Below are 26,084 nucleotides of genomic sequence, written 5' to 3'. Positions count from 1 at the left end.
AACCGGAAAGCCAAGGTTTTAATGATTTTAAATGAATTTGGCAAAATGAATTATGTTTTTCTCCCCTAAAGACTTGGGACTCTGCCGAGAAACTTTGTTATAAAATCCCATTGTTGGATGGATGATTTTGAATGTTTCAAAATGAATATTTAACCTTCCATGGTTATGAAAGTTTTGAAAAGAGGATGCCGAGAGTGGCATTGTTTTAAAAGGGGAATTTACCTTGGGTAAAAGTGGCTTATGAGCCTGAGATGATTTGAGAAATGAGATCTTTAAAGCCAAGGCTGAAAAGAGTTGAAACTTGATTTCAAAGTGAAATGAATTGAGAAAAGTGATTTATGGCTTAAATGCCGATTTTATGAATTTGATGATGTTGAATGGTGGAAGTGCTGTTTTGTTGTGAGCCGGAATGGCTGTGTATGATATGAATATTGGCTGGTTCTGGATTGAACCGTGAGCCAGAATGGCTGTGTATGATATGAATATTGGCTGGTTCTGGACTGAACCGTGACTAGATGTTGATCCATGGATGAGAATAAATGCATGTATATGCTGAATTATTGATAATTGTGATTTGCACTTCCACTATCAGAGGCACGAGTTCCCTGGGAGGAAGCAGTGGCTAGCCACCACGTGCTCTAGGTGGAAACTCGAGACTCTGCTGACCCTATGTCGTAAGTGTGGCCGGGCACTGTGAAAGTCCTGGATAAGCTCGCCCCCGTGAATATTCACCAGTGAGGGTGATGGATATGGATCATGATTATGATCAAATTTATGATGAGTATAACTCGAGTTGGGGATGCACGACAGAGGGACAGTCCAATGGTTAGCTACCAGGACTTGTCAGGTTGACTCTATAACCGACAGATGATATCATCGGCCACTAGGGACAGGCATGCATCATATGCATCTATGTGACATTGTTTACGTGTGCATATTGTACTTGGTTTGCCTATGTGATTACTTGAGATTAACTGCTACTTGTTCTACTTGCTGTAACTGTTTGTTTGTGCTTGAACTTCCTATCTGTGTTTGCAACTGGGACTCTGTTGGATTGTGGTGATTGGTTGTTGGTTGGATTGTTTGGGCCTAGGGCCGTGGTTGAATTGAGATGGACTGATGGTTGGTTTCGGTTTTGTGGTTATGGTTTGGAAATGTATGAAAGGCTAATTTGGTTCAGCATAGATAAACCTTTTGAAAAGCTTTTGAATATTGTTTTAAATGAACAGTTTCCTCTTTCAGAAAAGGATTTCAGATTTCTCTTTTATCGTAAACCTTTGTTTTTGAAAAGAGGCATAAGACGGTTATTAATCACTAGTACGGTTTATCTTCACGTATCCTATTACAGTAATTCCCAAAAACCCTCTACTGAGAACCCTTTCGAGGATGATGTTCTCACCCCCCTACATTTTTTCCCTTTCAGGATATGGGTGCAGAAGTCGCGAGAAGTTTATTTAGTTGTTGAGATGCTCTGTATTGTTTTAGTTATGGTGTATTGAACCCTCGCCTTTATCTTGATATATTCTGTAAGAGGGATAGGAATTGTATTGGTTAATGCTTGTAATATTATATATGTATATGTATATATATGGATGTACTCTTTATGAGTTTTTGTAAGTTGTATGGTATCTATGGATGTACGTTATCGAACGAAAGTATTTTCGGGAGTGGTGTTGCAGTTTAAAGTTTTAAACAGGCTCATATTTTAGTATCAAATAATATAAAAGTCGTCGTAATGTCCGAACTATCAGAGTCGCGCAGCCGGAAGCGTGAACTTTGGTAGTTAGGGTGTTACACATCGGCTAGCTCAATCATGCTGGTGACCAATGTAGGAAATGGCAGTAGGCCATGAATGTGTGCACGCCACATGCTTTACCTGATCAACCGGGGAAAGTCTACCTCCTTCTCCTCCATGACGCAGCCAATAAGAACTAGTATATCCATCGGAATCTCTGAAAAGTGAGTGGTGGACAAGACATAATGGGCAAATATATGCTGCCAAGTCTTAGCCTCTCTCGACAGATAAGTGAATAGCATCCCCTTGGGCTTCTTGTTGCCAGAATCCATCACCCAAGGGGCGTCCGGAGTGGTAGTCACGCGCTTCAGCGCTTCATAATCAAAGGTCATGCAGTGGATAGCTACCTCTGCCTGCTGATAGGCGCATGTGTCATCAGTACGAGGTCGGCAAAGCAATGCCTCCCCAATAGATGCCTCAGTGATCAAGATCTCCCTACCCCGCAGGTGGACTGAATCAAGAGTGGCACGAAAGAAGTTGCAGTAGAACTCCTTCACCCACGAAGTGTTTATCCTCTCCAAGTCCCTATCAACAAAGTTCAGGCCCAATTCCAGAATACGGCCATTGATCGCGCATCTCACGTCGTTGAGAAGGACCAGTTTCTTTTCAATATTCAGATTCGTCTTCCGATATTTGGGGAAGCAAAGCTCACAGTAGAGATTGGAAAACTTGATTGGGTCTATGGATGGTAACAATTGATTCTCTTTTTCCACGTCATTTAGTGGATTTTTAGCATAGTTGGTGTAAGGAAAAGGGGTAGAGGCTTTAGAGCACTTCCTCTTCTTTGAGGTAGTAGCTATGGCTTTTCCCTTATCTGATATCCTGAAAAACAGATGTGATATGATATAAGCAGCTAGCCAAGTAGATGTGTAGCACTCAAGGTAAGGCATACTCATGAAGTGAGTGAAGAGAAGAGAATTTTTGGAATGCAAGTAACAAAATTCAGAATTCAAATCGAGTCACAAATCAAGAATTCAAACCACAATTGCACAATGCTTGTTCATTAAGCCTAAGAAACGCCATCTCAAAAAGAATGATCAAAAGAGTTAAGTTGGAAACCAAAAGAGAAGTTAGTTGGTTAAACAAGTTAGGATTTAGAGAAATGGTTCAAAAGTTAGTGATATGACGATTACTGGCTCAATTAAAAGAAGTGCACAAAGTATGGAAGGTAAGCATACTCATAATCATGAGGAACACATAGTCATTGATGATGAAATATGAAAATTTTTGCACAAAAGCATATATATGAGAAGTAAATCATCAATCAGTGTCATGGTCACAAGGGTTTTGCAATAGTTGGTACTGAAAAAGTGAAGTACACACTAATGCAACCAAAAACACTCAGAAATAGTTTTGAGTCAAAAATGGTTATACTAGTGAGATCCACCAACTATTGCAATTAAATTAACCTTATTGAGGAAAATCACAAGTTAAAGTCAGATTATAAGTTTAGCATGAATCAAAAGGCAGTTGACTTAACTTGAAGGGTGAAGACATAAAAAGGTTCAAGTTGATGAGTTAGGTAAGGGATTATTTGTCACAGAAATCCGACAAGCAACTCCTTGAACTAATCAATCCATTGCATATCGCGGGAAATTCAAGTAAGCACGGAAATGCCAACCATAGTAGCCTAGGAATTGAACTTGTTGAAGTCAGGAAAAACTCACTTCGAAAAGTGCCAAGTTCAAGTCTTAGGTTGTAAGTTAAGAACAAAACGATTTTCCAGAAATTTGGGCAGCATTCCAGCAATAAAATGGATGTTCCCAAATAGCAACAACAGCAAATTCACATACGAATCCAAGAATGCAACAAAACACAGTAAGAGCATGGATTACATATGATTGACTAGCATTAATCTAAATTATGCAAGGAAACTCAGCAGGGTAGCATGTAAGAACCAAAAACTTAGCACAGCCTTAACCAAAATCCAGAAATAGCAGCAACAACCATCATTCAACCAATCATGCACAATTAAGCAAATAAACACAAACGGAGCACTTATCAGGCCTAGAATCCTCTAACCACATCCTAACTACCTAACCGCAATTATTTCTATCTATCCTAACATGCAGCATTATCCAACTAACTAATTAAAACTAATTAACAAAACTAACAAAAGACAGTAAAGAAAGCAGAACAGTGGTTCAGGCTATGAAACCTGGAAGCAGAGCAGAGTACAACAGCAATAGAGGAAGGGAAAAGGTGGAGGAGCATCACAAGTGGTGGTGGCAACGAATTCATGGCGGTGGGTGGCAGTGATCAGAGGGAACAGAGAGGAGACAGAGCAGGGGCGAAGTGAGAAGAAGAAGGTGAGAAAGGGAGGAAGAGCGAGGGAAGAAGAAAGAGGGAGGTGTGTGGTCGCGGGATGCTTGCCGGCGACAATGGTTGTCGTGGCGGTTGTTGATAGTTGCAGCAGAGAGTAAGAAAGAATGAAAGAGAGAGCAGAGAAGTGAGAACGGTGAGAGAGAGAAGATGGGATGAATACGGCCAGCGGTGACGAGGTGTTCGCTAGACGGTGGCGGTTATGGGTGGTTGGTGGTTGAGGAGCTCGAAGGTTGGAAATGGAGGGAGAAGAAGAGGGAGAGACGTTGGCTAGAGGGAGAAGGGGTGCGCAACTGCGCTAGGGCTCTCGCGTCCCTGGGGTAAGTGAAATTTTGAATCCACGCGCGTACGCACCGTGCGCGTCCGCGTGGATAGAAGAATAAAGAAGTGGTGCAGGAGCGTCATATGCGCCTGCGCGTGGATGGGAGATATGGGAATGGGCACGGATGCGTACGATGCGCGTCCGCGTGGGTGAGCTGGGCCAAAGACACAAAAGTGGCCCAGAGTTGGCATAACTCTCGAGTCTTTGGCCTGGGTGATGCAAAAATCCATCGACGCGCGCGTGCACTGTGCGCTTGTGCGTGGTTGAGTTGAATGATGATGGGACGCGGAGGCGCCGAGTGCGCCAACGCATGGGTAGGGAAACACAAAGGGACACGGGCGCATCGCGTACGCATCCATGTAGATTAAGGCCCAGAGTTGGCTCAAAAGTGGCACAACTCTCTGGTCCTTGGCCCTGAAAGTGCGAAATGCACAGCCGGCGCGCGTGCGCACTGTGCGCTTGCGCGTAACTTGCTCTCTTTTTTTTCAAAAGCACCAAGAAAAGCTCACAATCCTCCTAATCTCCTCTAGGACTCTAAAACCAACTAAAATGCAAAATCAAACATATTTTTGAATTTTTGGGGATTTTTCAAACAAATTGAGAAAACTTGTAATCCAAGCAAAAACTCAAATTCAAATAATCATCCCTAATTAAGGCATAGAGTGTATAAACAACTTAGCAAGCAAGGTAAAATATACTAAGGGGGTAAGGAAGCTATACACAATGGAACCCAATTCATTCATTCATTATATCTACAAGAGAACGGAAAGAGTTTACCATGGTGGAGTGTCTCCCAACAAGCACGTTTAGCTTAAGTCCTTAAGTTGGACATTTGGGAGGCTCTTTGTCAAGGTGGCTTATGCTTGTATCCATTCTTGAACCTCCAAGAGTGCTTGTCCTTCAATCGGTTGCCAGAAGTTCCAACCATCTTCACCGAGCTTGGGTGAGGTTCTCTCCAAGATATGAGTTCCCAAAATTGGTTTTCATGTTGTGATCCAGGGTCCCATATCTTATCTTCGCACCCATCTTTGAATTGATCGCCTTGATTCCGTCTGGGTGACAAGAAAGCCAAATTCTCATGAAAGCACCAAACTATCCTCCTAGACCCATTTAATTGAGCATTACACCAATCCATGCTCTTCAATTTTGAGCTTCCAACCATAATGAGTCTAGATTTACAATGCCAACCACTAAACATCCTCCTCTTTCGCTTAATTCCACAAAGCGCCCTAAGTTGGCCATCCTTTTCAAGCAAACCAAATTCAAGTGGAATAATAAAGCTGAGAGTTAGAAGTTTTACCCACTCAAATGAAGGATTGGATGGCGACCTAAGTGGAGGAGTTCTCAATGATCTTGACAAAGCACGCTCCACTCCTGTCCATCCTCTTCTAGAGGCTTCCACCACTTGGCATGGTTTTTCAAGTTCCTCCTCTTGCCAAGCTCCCTCAAGTTCACATTCTTCTTCACCAATTTCTTCTATCTCTTCCCCATCACTCTCATCATAGATAGGAGGTCTAGTGAAGTCTACTTCATCATCAAGTCTAAGCATATTAGGGAAGGACTCTTCAAACTCGAAAGGGTCATATGTTGATGCGGAACCATCGTATATAAGGGGGCTTGTTGCTTGGGACACTTCTTCCAATTCTTCACTCATAACATGCCTTGGAGGTTACACATCCTCCTCAACATTGTGTTCTAGTCCACTAGGAAAAGGCTCAACAAGATCGTCAAGGAGATTGATCAATGTGGGCAAAAAATCACTAATGATGAAATCCACTTCTTGATCAATTTCCTTCAACTCTCTGTCTACTTCCGCAACATCACTCTCATCTTTAACATCCCTTCTAAACTCCTTGGAAGAGGGCTCTTCAACTTGAGATTCCTTTATGTGCTCAACATACCCTAAACATCCACCCACTACTTCCTTTTGTCCACTAATCTCTACCTTCTCCTCTTGTTGCACTTCTTGCTTTAACTCCTCTTCCTTACCATGGGGCTTCAAGTTCACTTCCTCACTAGGCTCCTTGATTGTTTCTCCACATTCAATAATGGGAGTACTTAGGGTGCATGAGCTTAGGTGGGATGTTAGGTGACTCACGGCTTCTACTATGCTAGCCATCCTTGCTCTTAGCTCCTTAAACTTATCTTCATCCTCCTCTTGTCGCCTTAAGATATGAGATTCAGGGTCTCTCAGTTCTAACATGAAGGTTTCATCGGGAGGTAGTGGTGAAAGAGAGGGTTCATTGTTTGAGGGAAGGTTGTTGTAATTGGAAGGTGGTTCATATTGGTGAAATGCTTGAGGTGGTGGGTGTGGACTTTGTGGTTCTTGGGCGTATTGGTGTTAGAATGTCAGATATGGGTTGGGATCATATAGAGGTGGATGGTGGTAGAAGGCTTGTGAGTGTGGTGGAGGGCTATGTTGAGGAGGGGGTTCATATGCGTGTGGTGGTTGTAGTTGACAATTACAATAAGGGTGACGAACTGAATTCCTGCGCGATCTAGAATTTTCCAAAAATAAATCCTCGTTGCAAGTATAGCTTCTAAACTGGCAAGGAATCCCTTTCATACAAACGTTTCGTTGTCACAAGTAACAAACCCAATAAAATTTATAAACTAAAGTATTTAAACATCGGGTCGTCTTCTCAAGGAATTGTAGGGAAGTATGATTTATTATTGTTATGGAAAACGGTATATTTGGGTTTTGAAAAGGTTTGAACAAGAGAAATAAATTACAGGAATTAGTAAATCAATAACTAAGAAAACTCTTGGCAAGGTATGAAAATTTGGAAGTCCTATCCTAGTTATCCTTATCGATGGCGATGAGAATTGAGTTTTAATCCCACCTAGTTAACCTTTACTAAAGCAAAGGAAAGTCAAGTGGACTAATTAGTTTGATCTTCAGGTCCTAGCCAATTCTTAAGAAAGGACTAGAGTTATTGAGATTCAATTCAATCAGCAAAAATAACAATTATCAATCATGATGAGTTTGATAACTCAAGAGTCTCCAATTAATCAATTAAAGCCAAAAATATAAAAAGCTAAATAAGAATCATAAATTTGAAATACCTCAATTGCATTAATAATAGAAAATCAATCTAAACATAAAGAGTTCATAAACTAAATTGATAAAATAAATAAAAGGAACATTGAACCTGTAATGAAGATAAGCAGTCCTAAAATTGAGAGAAATCCTAATCCTAATCCTAAGAGAGAGGAGAGAACCTCTCTCTCTAGAAACTACATCTAAAACCTAATATTGTGAATTATTGAAGACCTCTTAATGAATGGATGCATTCTCCCACTTTATAGCCTCTAATCTGTATTTTCTGGGCCGAAAATTGGGTCAAAAACAACCCAAAAATTGCCCCTAGCGTATTCTGGTACGTACAGGCCGCGGAAAAGTGACGCGGAAGCGTCGTCCACGCGTTTGCGTGGATTGCATTTCTGCCAGGTCACGCGTCCGCGTGATCCACGCGTTCGCATCATCTGGCTTTGGGGCAGCTGTGGCAAATTATATATCGTTGCGAAGCTCCGAACGTTAGCTTTCTAACACAACTGAAACCATCTCATTTGGACCTCTGTAGCTCAAGTTATGACCGTTTGAGTGCGAAGAGGTCAGGACTGACAACTTTGCAGTTCCTTCAATTTCTTGTATTCCTTCCACTTTTGCATGCTTCCTTTCCATCCTCCAAGCCATTCTTGCCCTGTAATCTCTGAAAACACTTAACACACATATCAAGGCATCGAATGGTAATAAGAGAGGATTAAACATAGCAAATTTAAAGCCCAAAGAAGCATGTTTTCAATCATAGCACAAAATCCGGAAGGAAAAAGTAAAACCATGCAAATAGTATGAATAAGTGGGTAAAGAGTTGATAAAAACCACTCAATTGAGCACAAGATAAACCATGAAATAGTGGTTTATCAAAGGGTCATCACACACATCGGATTGGTATGCATTAGGATTAGGATTATACCCATAAGAGTTCGGAGGAGGTTGTTGCCAAGAAGGTTGTCCATAAGCTTGGGGCTCCTCCCATCCTTGATTTCCAAATCCTTGATGCACATCTTGATTGAAGCTTCCATTTTCTACAACATAGTTTGAACCACACTCATAACCAAAAGGATGAGAATTCATAGTGTCAAGAGAAAATAAAAACAATGACTAATAAGAACAAAGAGAGAAAAATTCTACACTAACAAAAACTAACAAACAAACCAAAATTCAAGCTATTCACAATATATACGATAGCCAATAACATAGCACCATTGTCCCCGGTAACGGCGCCATTTTTGATGCACAGATTTGCTCAATGGTCTAGATTTTTTCCTAAAGAAAGGAATTACTTCATTGTAAGCATAGCTCCAAACCAACAAACAACTCTCGCATCAAATTAAGATATGATTTTGTCACAAGTACAAACCCCAAATAAGAATTAACCGAAGTATTTAGACTCCGGGTCGTCTCACAAGGAATTGCAATGAAGTGGTCAATTATTGGCTATAAAGGGGGTAGGGGGGTTTTGGGTTATAAAAGGAACAAGAAAAAGTAAATTAAGCAAGTAATTAAAGAAAATAAGATAAAGAACTCTTGGCTAAGACTTAGGTAATTGAGATCACTATCCTTGTCAACAATTCAAATATTGATAATTATAAGAAACCAAGCTCATTAGGTCTACTCACTAAAGCCTTAAGTACGCAATGTCTACTCCTAGGCTTGGAGTATATCAAATGGTTTGATCAACATCAATCCATAAGTCCCGACCTAGCTACTAATTAACTTAGTAGTAGGCTAGAATCAATGGTTATCAAATTGATCTCCAAGGGTTCTAGAATTACCAATTTAATGAAACCCATGGACTCAAGATCACTCAATCCCTTTAGCCTAGGCCAAGGGTCAAGAGAACTACTCAGAAACTAGTGAAAACATTCTATCAAACACCTAATGTGCAATAAAAGTAAACATCACAAAATGCTAAAATTACGGAACCCATAACTAACATAAGCAAGAACTCAACAATATCAATGAAGATATATATAAAAGAGACATGGAAACATAAATTTGCATTAAAAGGAAATTAGATCCACAATGTTCATCAACAAAAAGGATAGAAAAATGAGAATTTAACATTACAACTAAGAAAGACAATATGTAGAAATGAGAAATTATAAAAGAAACAATATGAAATCAAGTAATTAATTCAAGATCCAAGACAATTTAACCTAATCCTAACCTAATTCTAGAGAGAAGAGGGAGCTTCTCTCTCTAGAAAACTAACTAAAGGCTCATGTTGACTAACTAATTGCTCCCCATTTACTTGGACTTCAATTCTGCATGAAATACACTCAAAAACAAGTTGGAAAAGGCTTGGGCAGCTCAGAAATTGCCCCCAGTGTTTTGCCTTTAAGTGGGTCACGTGAGAGTATCGGCGCGTACGCGCCATGTGTGCGTGCGTGTCGATTGGCTGTTTCTTCATCTGCGCGTACGCGTCATGTACGCGTGCGCGTCTCTATGCGAAGCCACTTCTGCGCGGGTGCGGCTTGTACGCGTGCGCGCCCATCGATGCATTTCCAATTCTTGTTTCCTCATGCATTCTCCACTTTGTATGCTTTTCTCCTCATTTCTTCCATCCAATACTTGCCTTATGAACCTGAAATTACTCAACAAACACATCAAGGCATCGAATAGAATTAAAGTGAATTAAAATCACCAATTTAAGGACCTAAAAAGCATGTTTTTACACTTAAGCATAATTCAATGGAGAATTACAAAACCATGCTATTTCATTGAATAAATGTGGGAAAAGGTGATAAAATCCCCTAAAATAAGCACAAGATAAATCACAAAATTGGGATTTATCAAGTGACGAACTGACGCTGAGAGAGTGGCGAACTGCCAGCGCCGAGCTTGAGAGAGTGACGAGGTGAGGGTGAGGGGCTGCCCACTGCCGACGAGCTCAAGAGAGCAGAGACAAAGAGACGAGGGCACGAAGCTGGCTTCGGGGGTGGTTTTCATTTAATCTCAGATGCGAGGCTTAGTGTTCAAAGAGGGAGTGGGGGTGCGAGCTGAAACGATGCCGTTTCAGGGGAAAAATATAAAAAAATAATAAACATGACCCGGACCGAATTTGCACAAAACACGTCAGGTCGAACCGGGTTCGACCGGGTCTGTTGCATGAACGGTTCAACTGGTGGCTCGACCCGGCCAGGTGACCGAGTGACCGGGTTTCCGGTCGAACCGGCCGAGTCTGATAACTATGGGATTAGAGTTACTGGGTTACCTTATTGAATGAAACGGCGCCGTTTAGGATACAAAATTAATTTTTATATTGTTCCAATTATCTTATACTGTACCATGGCTAAAACTTAAACTATAATTAAAACAAATTTAGCATTATAAGTGGTCACTGATGATGGGTTAGTTTTTCATCTGTTATTAATAAGTTATTAAATTATTTTTTATATTATTAAGTTCTAAATCATTTTTAATTTAAAATTAATAGTATTCAACTTAATTTTTTTTATAAAATTAGATTTAAAATTTTAATATTTAAAGTAAATTATATAAAATTATTATTAGTTTTTAATTATTAAAATTTTTAAATTTTAAAAAGATAAAATATTAAAAATTATAAAAAAATACATAAAAATATTAATTAATTAAAACTCAAATGATTAAAACTGTGACCATAGACCCCTTTAGGTCACCCCCCAAAACTGTGACTATAGATTCTTTTAGGTCACCCTCCAAAATCGTGACCATAGACCCTTTTAGGTCACCCTTTTGAAAAACCATCACCATAGACTCTTTTTTGTTACTATAAAAAATCGTGATCATAGACCCCTTTAAGTCACCCCCTAAAACTGTGACCATAGACCCTTTTAGGTCACCCCCAAAACTGTGATCATAGACTCCTTTAGGTCACCTCCCAAAACCGTGACCATAAACCCTTTTAGGTCACCCTTCCGAAAAATCGTGACCCCAGACTCCTTTTTGGTCACTGTAAAAAATCGTGACTATAGACACATTTAGGTCACCCCAAAATCGTGACCATAGACCCTTTTAGGCCACTCCCAAAACCGTGACTATAGACCCCTTAGGTCACCTCTCAAAACCATGACTATAGACCCTTTTAGGTCACCTTTTTTTGAAAAATCGTGACCATAGCCCCTTTTTGGTCACCCCCAAAACCGTGACCATAGACCTTTTAAGCCACCTTTCAAAACCGTGACCATAGACTCCTTAGCTCACCCCCAAAACTGTGATCATAAACCCTTTTACGTCATCCTTTTTTGAAAAACTGTAATCATAGACCCCTTTTTTGTCACTGTAAAAAATGTGACTATAGACCCCTTTAGGTCACCCATCAAAATCATGATTATAGACCCTTTTTGGCCACTCTTTTTTAAACTGTAACTATAGATACTCTATGGTCACTCTTGCTAAAAAAAAACGTGATTATAATTTTTTTTTTTTGTGGTCATCCTAAAAAATCCTGACTATAGAGAGTCTATAATCACGATTTTTTATCGTAATTAAAAAAATCGTAGCCATAAACCCAAAATGTTGTAGTGGTTATTATCAAAGTTGATCCCCGTTAACAATACGATGAGTTAACACATTAACTTGTCACGTTATGCTCGTGGGTTCATAATGCCACGTCGGAACGACCAACTATTAGTTGAAATGGCAAATTTAGTTTTGGCTCAATTTAACCCTTTCCAATGAACATAAAAGCCTAACTAGAGCCTCGAATTTCCCAAATTAAATTGTTATTGTCGCCTTTGTGACTATAGTGGGGGCGATAGTCAAGCTTTTGGGAGCTTGACTAGGTCTCAGTCACTTGAAAGCAGGGTGAGAACTCTCAATCAAAGCAAAGCCATGAATCTTCCACACTGTTGTTGTTGGGATGCGCCTTGAGTTTTGCTGGTTTAGGACAAAAGTGAATCCCCAGCGATCGTTTAATTTCTTTACTTGCCCAAATTATAATGAGTTTTGAAAATATTGGTGCTTATTTCTTCTTAGTTAATGCATTTTAATTTTTGTTGTTATTGATGTTATAGCCTGTTGAAAAGAGAGAATGGAATTTTTTTTGTTTGGACAGATGGAGGAAAGAAGAAGGCATGGTTGGAAGATTTAATAATGAAAAGAATGTTGACTTACTATAAGATGAATTTAGTTTAGAGAATTAGCATAGTGGAAGCTGAAATTAGAGTTTTGGAAATATAGAATAATGTTATGATTATGTTTCTTTTTCTGCTTGAGTTTATCAATATTGTCAATGGGCTAGCTATATCAAAATGGTAAGTGAAATGAGCAGAGCTTATGTTGAAAAAAATCCTTAGTTTTTGGGTGAGTTTATGGATTTTTTATTTTAATAAATAAAATAATTATAATAATTATTGAAATAAATAATTTAAAAAATATTTATCAAAATAAATATTCATCTCTTATCTCGTTTACATTGTAAACAAGATAATTTTTTATATATCTCGTTTACCGTGTAAATCAGATAGGTGTATTTTTTCAATTTTCATATATCTCGTTTACACAGTGTAAACGAGATACCTAAAAAATTATCTCGTTTACAGTATAAACGAGATATATGTATATATAAATAATTAAATATAAATTTTTAAAATAATAAAAAATATTAATAATTTAAATTAGACCAAACTTTAAGAATGAAATGTTTCAAGAAAGATAGACGATTTTAAATAATAAAAAAAACAAACAGTGCATTTTAAATAATAAGAAGATGGACTGTCTATTTAAAATAAGCACCTTAACACGTTTACTTTTCCGTTAAAATAAGTGAAAACATACATAAGTGCACTGTTAAACTATGTTGACTCCTTTATCGTAGCCGCTAATATCTAAATAATATATTAACCCTTCATTCATCTTTGGAAATTGTATTCCATCCTCAACCGCTTCTTCTATTTCCATATCCCCCACTTCTCTTTCTACCGTAAATTCTGCTCAACTACTTTCAAATTATTTTTAAAATAAGAAAAGATAAAACAAAATATTCTTATATTATAAAAATATATAAAAAATAGACGCAAACAATAATGCAAATATTAATTTTAATTATTTCGAATTATTTTTGTACAAAAAACATTATTGAAAAAGAGATAAAAATATAAAAAAGTTTTTATAAACAAAGTAAACCTATGTATGTTTAATTTATTAATTATTATCATTAGAATTTTAAAATTATTTTTTCAATAAAAAGTTTTTAGTTTTTTATTTGTAACAATATACTAAGAATATTAGTTAAAGTTTTAAGTGAATGGAATAAGCAATAACATTAATAATGGGTAGTTAGAAAAAAAATAATCGTATTAATAGTGGGCAGTTTAACGGTGTATTTATGTATGCTTTATTGCTTTCACTTATTTCAGCGGTTAGAAAAGGTAGATGTGTTAAAGGTGCTTATTTTAAATGGACAGTTCATGTCCATCTTTTCTATTATTTAAAATACACTGTTTATCTTCCTATTATTTAAAATGGTCCATCTTTTTTATCATTTGAAACAGTCTATTTTTAAAAATTTGATCCAATTTAAATTATTAATATTTTTTATTATTTTCAAAAATTATATTTAATTATTTATATATACATATATCTTATTTACATTGTAAACGGGATAATTTTTCATGTATCTTGTTTACACTAAACGAGATATATGAAAATTGAAAAAATACACGAACGAAATACATAAAAAAATTATCTTATTTACAGTGTAAACGAGATACGGGATATTTATTTCAATAAATATTTTTTAAATTATTTATTTTAGTAATTATTATAATTATTTTATTTATTAGAATAAAAAATCCGTGAGTTTATAGAAGATGTGAATGATATAGCTCAATATAAAATTAAAATTTTGTGAATGTTTTCTGTTTGCTTAGTTATTATAGCTACTCCATTATATTATGTAAAATGTAAACTAAGAAAGCAAGAATAACTACAAAGTTAATTAAAATAATAAATTTATAAATTACATTTGTAAAACTTAAGTAATGACAATGAGCAACTCTAACTGCTATAAGTCACCAAAAGCGATGTCAAGAATATCATCTTCATATTATCGTTAAAAGGGTTATACAAAAAATTCCGAAAAATAAAATCGTATAGAATATAAAAGAGTCACAGTCACAAATACTTTCAAAACAGTACAGGCATATACTGTTAAGGAGTGTGCATTAGTGGACAGCAAGACTGAAGCTCAAGAAAATCAAGAATCAATTATCACAAGAACTAGTTAACAAGTTAGTTAATAAGTGAAGTTTTGTGTGCTTGGTTTGTGCTGTCACAGTGGTGTATAAATGTGCTTTCTAGTCTATTTTACGGAGAGATAGAAAAGTATTATTCAAGTTCATATTTGTTCTTTCATAGTTCTTTAAACTTCAATAAAACACGTCTTCTCTCTTCTTTTTCAATTCTATTTTTCTGCTCTGAGTTGACAGATTCTATTAGTGGTTTTTCTGCTACTAGTATCATAGTTATTTCTATATGGTATCAAGAGCATTTGGTTCTTGAACTATGGTGTCTAGAAGATCATCTGTTTCAAGAATGTATACCATCACAATTCGCCTCTCTTGAAGATCAACATAATCGAATTGATTCTACTGTATACCAACAATGGCTTCAGAATGATTACAATCTTCAGTCATGGTTGCTGGCCTCAATTGATCCAATTTTCAAAAATAAGATGGTAGGGTGTACGTCTAGTTATCAAATTTGGAAGAAATTGAAGAATATTTTGCTGAATCAATAAGATTTCGAGTAAAGCAGCTCAAAGCTCCAACTCAAAGCGACCAAGAAACTAGGACAATCACCTAGTAAGTATGTCCACAAAATAAAGACCATAGAAGACTCTCTTGCAGCTTTAGGATCTCCTTTAAGAATTGAAGAACACAAAGAAGACTTACTCGATGGTTTGAGTGAAGAATATCAAATGATACTTACCACTGTCAGCACCAAACTTGAATTGTACAGTCTTTGTGAAGTAGAGACTATCATTATGTCCTATGATGATATGCTTGACAAATTCAAGAACACCAACTTGTTGCCATAGGCTCATCTCACACAAAGCTCATACCCTTCAATTCCAAACCCTGCAAGAAGCTTCGGAGAAAGAAGAGGGCGTGGGGGCAGATCCTAACATGGAGGAAGATCATTCTTTCATAACATATGGCCTCAATGCCAATGTGGTCATTTTTGCCACAAAGCTTGGCATTGCTTTAACAGATTCAACTAAGATATTCCTCCTCCTTTCTAGAATTTTTTATCATGACAACCATCTTAATATGCCTCTTTTGTATCCTCTTCAACATAATCTCAAAGCAACATGTGCTCTAGTCTATTTTACTGAGAGATAGAAAAGTATTATTCAAGTTCATATCTGTTCTTTCATAGTTCTAGAATTGGACAATCTTTCTTATATGCATATGATTCCAAATAATTTTTCTCATTACAAAATCTAATTCATTCACTAGAAATCACTAAGAATTTGATAAGTGTGTCCAAATTTTCTAAGGATAATTGAGTTTATTTCCAATTTTATGCACACATATGTTTTGTTAAATGTGAAATGACTGATCAGATTTTGTTACAGGGGTATAGACAAGGAAGAATTTACAAATTTTACCACGTAGCAGTTCCTAGAACTTCACCTTATTCATTTACTCCTTGTGCCTTTACAATTTCTTTAGCTTCTTTAGATTTGTGGCATAAATGACTTGGACATACTGCTAAGAAAACTGTAACTACTATACTGTTCAAATGTAATATTCAACTTTATAACAATAATAACAATTCAAAATCTAATTTGTGTGAGAATTGTATGCATGCAAAAATGCACAAATTGTCCTTTTCGTTATCTCTTACTTCATATCATGCCCCTCTGCAATTGGTTTTTTCTGATGTATGGGGCCCTACTCCTTTCACTTCTCATCTTGGCTTTAAATACTATGTTACCTTTATCGATGCCTATACTCATTTTACATACTTGTGTTTTCTCAATAGCAAATTTCAGGTGTTTTATGCCTTTCAACAATTCAAAACATACATGGAGACTCTTACTAATCACAAAGTTAAGGAATTCCAATTGGATAATAGAGGTGAGTATACCTCACACAGATTTACTAATTTTCTTGCAAAAGAGAGAATTATGCAGAGGTTTACTTGCCCTTACACACTGGAGCAGAATAGTGTGGCTGAGAGAAAACATAGGCATCTCATTGAAATGAGTATTGCCATGTTATACACAGACTCCATGCCACTTATGTTTTGGGATGAGGCTGTTTTGACAGAAACTCATCTAGTTAATAGAATACCTTCTCTTTCTTTAGGTAATCGTTCACCTTTTGAAAATTTATTGGAACTCTTCCTGATTATCATTCATTAAAAATTTTTGGTAGTTGTTGTTATCCCTTGCTTAGGCCCTATAACAAAACCAAATTAGATTTTAGGTCTCACAAGTGTGTCTTTTTAGGTTATGCTTCACATAACAAAGGTTATAAGTGTCTCTCACTAAATGGTAAAATTTTTATAACTAGACATGTACAATTTGATGAGAAATCTTTTCCTTATAAGGAGCTTTTTCTTCAGACCGTCACCACTAATTCTAATGATTCTGAATCTTTAATTCCTAGCATAGGCACTGCATCTAATTCTATGCATCATTTATTATCTGCAAATAGTATAACACATAAAGCTACCACCTCTACTATTAGTCCTCTATCTACACTAAATTTGGTTCATGACATCTCTTCTACTCATTCTACTCCTACTAGTGACCTTCATTCACATCAGTCTACTATACCTATCTTTGATATACAAATCTACATACCATCTATTGACACACATCAGTCTAGTTCTCTATATAATTCACAATTGTCTTTACCTACTTTCCCTCCCTCACAAAACTATCTAATAAGCATCACATGTTAACTAGATCCAAGACAAGAGCTAATAAACCAAAAGCCTTTTCTACATCTCTAGATAGTGCTCTCGAATTAGATTCTATTTCCAAAACTGTCACTGTAGCCTTGAGCATTTCATATTGGAAGAAGGCTAAACCTGAGGAACCATACCTAGACCCTTATTCCTAAACCTGAGAATGCAAAAATCATTGGTTGCAAGTGGATTTTGACCATAAAAAGGCTTCCTGATGGAAAAATCCAAAAACACAAAGCGAGATTGGTTGCTCAAGATTTTCACTAATCTCAAGACTTTGATTTTGAGCAAGTTTTTAGCCCTGTAATTAGACCTACTACAGTTCGAATTATCCTAATCATTGCTTTGTCTAGTGATGGGGTGATAAGGCATTTCAATTTTAATAATGCTTTCTTAAATGGTGATTTGCATGAAACTATATATATGAATCAGCCGATTGATTTTGCTCGCAATTCTGATACTCATGTTTGTAAATTGAAAAAATCTCTCTATAGATTAAAACAAAGCTCCTAGAGAGTGGTTTCTGAAGTTATGTAACACTTTAAATTCCTTTGGTTTCACTAGTACAGAATTTGATACTTCTTTGTTCGTTAAGCATGGTACTACTTTTGTTTTGTACATCTTATGTTATGTAGACGATATTATTATTACTGGAAATGACCCTATTGAGATTGATTCTATGATAAAGAAGTTGAATAGCATTTTTATTTTGAAAGATCTAGGTCCTTTATCTTATTTTCTAGGTATTGAAGTATTGAGGCTTGACACTGGACAGCTTCACTTGTGCCAGACAAAGTACATTAGAGATTTGTTGTCCAAACCTGGGATGAGTGGAACAAGCTCCATGCCTCATCATTGCAATTACTGTCAACCGGTTCAGTTCGTTTGAGGATCCGAAATTGTTCAGATCAATAGTTGGGACATTGCAGTATGTGACCATAACTAGGCCTGATTTATGTTTTGCTATAAGAAAAGTAAGTCAGTTTACGAATAATCCATTGTTAGCTCATTGAAAAACTGTAAAGAGAATTTTAAGGTATTTACAAGAAACTCAAGATCATGGTCTCATCATGCACAAGTGCAATGATTACAGGTTGTATGATTTTACCGATTCGGATTGGGCTGCAGATTTAGAGGATAGGAGGTCTGTCTCGGGCTATTGTATTTTGTTAGGAACCAACTTGATTTCATGGTCACGTAGAAAAAAAGTTACCATCTCAAGGTCCTCAACAAAAGCTGAATTTTTTATGTTTAGCTGCCTGTGAAGCAGAGTTAGTTTGGATGTAGAATCTGCTACAAGAGTTGAGGATTAAATTGCCAACAGCTCCTACGATATTTTTTGACAACTTGAGCATAGTTATGCTCACTGCAAATCCAGTTTTACATGATAAAACCAAACATTTTCAGTTGAACATTCTGTGTGTGAGAGAGAAGATCAACAGCAACTCCTTGCAGGTTGTGCACATCCCAGGAGTTGAACAGATTGCTGACATATTCTTACTAAATTGCTGTCAGCCTCTTCCTTTGAACGTTTAAAAATCAAGCTCAGAGTTGTCTCAAAGACTAACTTGACCTCAAGAAGGGTGTTAAGGAATGTGCATTAGTTGACAGCAAGACTGAAGCTCAAGAAAATCAAGCATCAATTAGCACAAAAATTAGTTAGCAAGTTAGTTGATAAGTGAAATTTTGTATGCTTGGTTTGTGTTATCACAGTGGTGTATATATGTGATCTAATCTATCTTAATTTTTCTGCTCTGAGTTAACAGATTCTATTGGTTGTTCTTCTGCTACTTGTATCATAATTAGGGTTTCTATATATACAACTAGACCATGTTCACCTCTAAAACCTATATGCATTTCGAATAGTTTTCTTGATTAGACAAAAGAAAGTAAAAACTGAAAAATTCCAAATAATTAGCAAAATCAATTTTTGTTGTAGTAGCAACATCAAAGGGTGTATTTGGGTTAGCTCCATAATTAGCAACATCTCAATCATTATCAGCGACACTAGATCCAAGATTAGCTCCCTCAATTTGAAAGTTAGCAGTAATAACTATTGTTGCTAGAGCAAAAGCAGCTACAACATCATGTCACTTTTTGTGGGAATAACATTTTTTAGTGTGTTTTTTTTTTTGCCACAGCAAGTTCAAGTGAACTCTTTATACACCCTCTCAAATATTCCTAAATGAAAATGTACTTTTCCTAAAATCCCAACCAAAAGAACCCTTACAAAATTTCAACCAAAAGAAGAGGTCGAATGATTTATAAAAATGATAATCATTGATTCCGTGTCAAATCCTTATTTAAAGATAAAAAAAGTGTACACGCATTGGCATTTTTTTTTCAACTTTTTTGCTGAACAAAACTAGTAAGAACACTTTTACGGATCCGGCTCACGGATCCCGCATCCGGAATAGTCTTTGAATTTGGGTACCCGGGTTTGACCCGCTTCATCATTCTAGAAGGCCCGGAACCGAGCCACTAGAGCTCCTAACCGATAATCAAATTCAAATACCTCTCTTATCTTAACCAAATAAGATAAGATAAGATAATTACCATCACCTATATAAAGGGGAGCCCCAAGCTCCCTCAGGTACGTCATTCACTCTACACACCTTATACCTTTGAGATCTATTCTGACTTGAGCGTCGAAGTGTCTTTGCAGGTACCACCCCCCCATTGCTCCAGTCGAAGGATCCGGCATCCACCCCGACCCGCGAGTTCCCGATCCATCTCCCAACCCGTACCGGACACATATTGTACATTGGCGCTGTCTGTGGGGATTTGCAACATCGCGACAGAATGGCGGACGTCTTCGAGGAGCAGTCCCCGAGCCACCACGATAACTCCCGAACAAGGAACCCAACTCCCGAACACCGAGAGGCTACACCCCATGGAAGGATAGCAAGCGCTATTCACCAGACCACCCCACCGCAAAACAAGAAAAACGGTCCCGAAACACGGGCCCCCGAAAACCTGGGAGGAAAGGCAGCCTAGATAATCCAAGATCTCTGCCTCTGAGTACAAGAACTCGAGGGACGAGTTGCAACTAAGGAAAAGCACCACATCAAAAACGGAAGTCACGCGACTTCCAGATCAAGATCTCGTCATGAAACCAGACACGGCAGGTCGCCCGAGCGGCGACACAGCAAGAGGTACTCCCGCGACCCGAGTCATCGACATGACACGGACGACGATCGACGACACCGAGAAACCAAACGCACAAGAAACGACCATGTGATAATGGGAGCTACTTCCTTTACCGAAAGAATTCTGAGAGCAAAACTCCCTAAGGGTTTCGACAAGCCCACGGATATGAAGTATGACGGAACCAAAGATCCCCAGGAATACCTAACGGCCTTCGAGGCCAGGATGAACCTAGAAGGGGCCGCCGATGCGGTTCGATGCAGGGCCTTCCTTGTAACCCTAGCCGGGCCCGCGATTAAATGGTTTAATGCCCTTCCCAACGGATCCATAACTGGATTCTACGATATCTCGCAAAAATTCATGGCCCAATTCACCACCAGAATCACAAAAGCCAAGCACCCCGTCAGCTTGTTGGGAGTTACCCAGAGAAAGGACGAGTCCATGACAAAATACCTTGACCGCTTCAACGACGAATGCTTGACGGTCGATAGACTCACGGACTCAGTCGCAAGCCTTTGTCTAACTAACGGACTCATGAATGAAGACATTCGGAAACACCTCACCACCAGACTGTTGTGGTCCATGCACGAGATCCAGGGCGTCGCAAAGGAGTACATAAACGACGAAGAAGTAAGCCAAGTCGTAGCCGCCAATAAATGGTAGCACGGCAACACAGCACCTCGACATAACCCCCCACCAAGAGAAAACCAGAAGGAACATCCCAAAACGACAAACATAAACCGACCCCCCAGAGTTGAAAAATTCTCTAACTACACACCCCTGACAACCCCGATCACTGAGATATACCACCAAATAGCAGACCGAGTTATCCTCCCAAAAGCCCGACAACTCAAGAAAAGAACGAGCGGCAGCAAAACTCTATACTGTGACTACCACCGAGGATACGGACATAGGACACAAGACTGTTTTGACTTAAAAGATGCTCTCGAACAAGCTATACGAGATGGCAAGCTCCCCGAGTTCGCCAAAATCATCAGGGAACCAAAATGCGCAAAAAGAGACAGATCACCAGAGAGAAAAGGACGCAACCTGAGGACGCAGAGACAAGCCCCCAGGGAAAGCCCAGAGACAGACCCGACCATAATCGTAAACGTCATCACAGGCAAAGACACCCCGGGAAAATCGAAATCAACACTCAAGAAGGATCTCAAGATCTTGGCAGTCAGAAACCAAACCCCAACCGTCACCATTGGTAACGCAATAACATTCTTTCCTAAGGACTGCCAACACGGCACCTCGGCGGAAGACGCCCCGTTCGTCATCTCGGCAAAGATTGGAACCGTGCTAGTTAGAAGAATACTGGTGGACACGGGAGCAGACTTCAACATCCTTTTCAGAGGATCCTTTGACAAGCTCGAACTCCGCAACGACAACCTCCAGACACACCATAATGGAGTCACCGGACTCGGAGAGAACTTCCTCAAGCCAGACGGTTCCATCGTCCTCCGCCTCACCATAAGGACAGAAAACCAAAGGAAGACAATCCTATCCGAGTTCTGGTCCTCAAGGACTCCACCGCTTACAATGTTATCCTTGAAAGGAAAATAATCAATGATCTCTCAGCCATCATCTTCACAAAATTCCTCCTCATGAAGTTCACCGCGGAGGACGGCTCCATCGGAACAATCCACGGAGACCGGAAAATCGCAGTAGAATACGACAACACCAACCTAGCCCTAAGGAAGAGATCCCACGACGTGGCCGGCATATACTTAGCTGACCTGGAAGCCCGGCATGACGGATAGCCTAGACCAGAACCAGAGGTAGACATGGAGAAACTACAAATAGGACACACCAAAGAAGAATACACTTTCATCAACAGGAATGATAAACCCCAATTTTAGGATTTATCTTGTGCTTAATTTAGTAGATTTTATCCATTATTCTCACACTTATTCATTTAATTCGCATGTTTTATATTTTCCTTCCAAATTTAAGCTATGATTGAAAACATGCTTCTTTGGCCTTAAACTTGCTAATTTTAATCCTCTCTTATTACCATTCGATGCCGTGATATGTTTGTTAAGTGTTTTTAGGGTTTATAGGACAGGAATGGCTTAGAGGATGGAAAGGAAGCATGCAAAAGTGGAAGGAATACAAGAAATTGAAGGAATTGCTAAGTTGTCAAGCCTAACCTCTTCGTACTAAATTGATCATAACTTGAGCTACAGAGGTCCGAATGAGGCGGTTTCAGTTGTGTTGAAAAGCTAACATCCGGGGCTTCAAAATGATATGCAATTTGCCATAATTGCCATGCAGTTAGGCGACGCGTACGCGAGGATGACACGTACGCGTGACCTCGCGAAAGTTCAACGACGCGTACGCATGACAGAGCCACATGCTGCACGTATCAGAAAACGTTGCAGGCGATTTCTGGGCTATTTTTGGCCCAGTTTCAAGCCCGAAAATACTGATTAGAGGCTGCAGAGTGGAGCTGGATAGGAGAACATTCATTCACATAATATTAGGTTTTAGATGTAGTTTTTTGGAGAGAGAGACTCTCTCCTCTCTCTAGGTTTTAGAGTTCTTAGTTTTATTCCTTTTCAATTTTTGAATTCTATCTTATTTCAACTTAGTTCTCTTCAACTTTTAATTGTTGTAGCATTCTAGTTTATTTATTTCCCTTGTTGATTACTTTATGTTGTACATTTAGGTTATGAATTCTCATGTTAGATTTGATTTCCCTTTTTAATGCAATTTGAGGTATTTCATGTTTATTGCTTCTTTTGTTATTTGATATCATTGATTTTGCAATTGTTGGTTTTCGATTTTATTATACCTTGTTAATTTTCTATACTTTTATTTTGTGCCCACCAAGTGTTTGATAAAATGCTTGGTTGGATTTTAAATTAGCTTTTTATGTTCTTAGCTTAGATTGAGTAAATTGGAGACTCTTGAATTGTCAAAGTCTCTTGTTGGTTAGTTATTGAAACTAGCTAGTTGGCTTGAGCTTCACTAACTCTAGTATTTGATTAGGACTTGTGAATTCAAGTTGATTTTCTCACTTGACTTACCTTCAATTGTTAGAGGTTAACTAAGTGATAGTAAAAGGCAATTACCATCGCAAGTGACTATGATAATGGGGTTGGGAATTCTAATTATCAATCATTGCTAAGACCTTTCTTAATTATTATTTTATTTCCTTGTTATTCTACTTTCTTGTTCCTCATTTCAAAACCCAAAAAAAGATACAATCTCGTAACCAATTATAAATACACCTCCCTGCAATTCCTTGAGAGACGACCCGAGGTTTAAATACTTCGATTGATTTTTATTGGGTTTGCTTAAGTGACAAACAAATTAAATTTGATTGAGGTTTAATTGTCAGTTTAGATCTATGCTTGCTGATGAGCGGATAATTTATACGCTTTTTGGCATTGTTTTTAGGTAGTTTTTAGCATGTTTTAGTTACTTTTTATTATATTTTTATTAGTTTTTATGCAAAAATCACATTTCTGGACTTTACTATGAGTTTGTGTATTTTTCTACAATTTCAGATATTTTCTGGCTGAAATTGAGGGATCTGAGCAAAGGTCTGATTCAGAGGCTGAGAAAGGACTGCAGATGCTGTTGGATTCTGACCCTCCTGCACTCAAAGTGGATTTTCTGGAGCTACAGAAGCCCAATTTGAGCGCTCTTAATTGCGTTGGAAAGAAGACATCTTGGGCTTTCCAGAAATATATAATAGTCCATACTTTGCTCGAGATTTGATGGCCCAAACTGGCGTCTAATTTCCTGCCAAAGAACTTTTTCTGGCGTAAAACGCCGGAACTGGCACTAGAACTGGAGTTAAACGCCCAAACTGGCATCCAAGCTGGCATTTAACTCTAGAAAAGGCCTATGCACGTGTAAAGCTCTGATCAGCCCAAGCACACACCAAGTGGGCCCTGGAAGTAGATTTTTGCACTATCTGCACTTAGTTACTCAATTTCTGTAATCCTTAGTAACTAGTTTAGTATAAATACTAGTCTTTCCTATTGTATTCGGATCATATCATCTGATCAGCTTATGCCATTGTTCACGTTTGGGAGGCTGGCCATTCGGCCATGCCTAGACCTTTTTATCTTATGTATTTTCCAATGGTGGAGTTTCTATACCTCATAGATTAAGGTGCGGAGCTCTGCTGTTCTTCATGAATTAATGCAAGTACTATTGTTTCTCTTTCAATTCACGCTTACTTCTTCTCCAAGATATACTCCTGAACCTAATTCAGTTAAGTCAAAATGAAGGGGTGACCCGTGATAATCACCCACTATCTTCGTTACTCGCTTAGCCAAGATCTACGTGCCTGATAACCACAAGCGGTCTACATGATGTTCAACGTAGTCATTGGACGACAGCCGGAGTATAGTCACTTGGGTGTCTGATCCACGGATTTGACTTGCCTCTCCTGACAACAAAGCATTCAAATCCGTGAGATTAGAACCTTCGTGGTAGAGGCTAGAACTAATTGGCAACATTCCTGAGATCCGAAAAGTCTAAACCTTGTCTGTGGTATTTCGAGTAGGATCTGGGACGGGATGACTGTGACAAGCTTCAAACTCACAAATGTTGGGCGCAGTGACAGTGTGCAAAAGGATAGAGAGATCCTATTCCGACACAAGTGAGAACCGACAGATGATTAGCCGTGTGGTAGCTGTGCCTGGTATTTTTCATCCGAGACGAGAGATCCGACAGTTGATTAGCCATACAGAAACCGTACCTGGACCATTTTCACTAAGAGGACGGATGGTAGCCATTGACAATGGTGATCCACCAACATACAGCTTGCCATGGAAGGGAGCACACATGATTGGATGAAGACAATAGGAAAGCAGAGTTTCAAAAGCAACAAAGTATCTCCAAACGCTTATATGAAATTCCCACCAATGAATTACATAAGTATCTTTATTTTAATTTATGTTTTATTTATCTTTCAATTATCAAAACTCATAACCAATTGAATCCGCCTGACTAAGATTTACAGGATGATCATAGCTTGCTTCAAGCCACCAATCTCTGTGGGATCGACCCTTACTCGCGTAAGGTTTTATTACTTGGACGGCCCAATGCACTTGCTGGTTAGTTGTACCGGAGTTGTAAAAAGTGTGATCACAATTCCGTGCACCAAGTTTTTGGCACCGTTGCCGGAGATTGTTCGAGTTTGGACAACTGACGGTTCATCTTATTGCTTAGATTAGGTAACCTTCTTTCTTGTTTCAACCTTTATTTTCTTTTAAAAAAGTTTTTAAACAAATATTTCAAAAAAAAAAGGTTTCGAAAAAAATGTTCTTCAGAATTTTTAAAAATGAATTCCACCTTAGAGCTCCATGATGATATGTTGAAACTTGGCTAGCTATTAAGTCATGTCTAATCTTTTGGACTGAAGCTTCCACTTATCATTGCAGCTATTGGAGGAGCCTTTGGATTCTCATTTATAATTCTATGCTAAAGCTTGGCTGGCCATTTGGCCATGTCTAATTCTTTTGGACCGAAACTTTAGACTAACATTACATGAATCCTGG

At 38.2% G+C, this 26,084-nt stretch overlaps 1 protein-coding gene and 1 long non-coding RNA gene across 2 annotated transcripts; both read left to right on the top strand.

The window, feature by feature from the left end:
• The first annotated feature begins 16,445 nt into the window (after window positions 1–16,445).
• Window positions 16,446–18,469, top strand: LOC112754730 (uncharacterized). The gene is made up of 2 exons (XR_003178686.3): window positions 16,446–16,574; window positions 18,156–18,469. It is a non-coding gene; the product is annotated as an uncharacterized lncRNA (long non-coding RNA).
• A 2,186-nt stretch (window positions 18,470–20,655) lies between these two features.
• Window positions 20,656–22,128, top strand: LOC140180195 (uncharacterized). The gene is made up of 2 exons (XM_072220625.1): window positions 20,656–21,218; window positions 21,474–22,128. The coding sequence occupies exons 1-2, from the start codon at window positions 20,656–20,658 to the stop codon at window positions 22,126–22,128; spliced, it is 1,218 nt and encodes a 405-aa protein (XP_072076726.1).
• The last annotated feature ends 3,956 nt before the right edge of the window (window positions 22,129–26,084 follow it).

Source organism: Arachis hypogaea, chromosome 16, assembly GCF_003086295.3.
Source record: "Arachis hypogaea cultivar Tifrunner chromosome 16, arahy.Tifrunner.gnm2.J5K5, whole genome shotgun sequence".
Taxonomy (NCBI): domain Eukaryota; kingdom Viridiplantae; phylum Streptophyta; class Magnoliopsida; order Fabales; family Fabaceae; genus Arachis; species Arachis hypogaea.
Note: the sequence above shows the minus strand (reverse complement) of the source record. Positions and strands in the feature narration are given on the sequence as shown.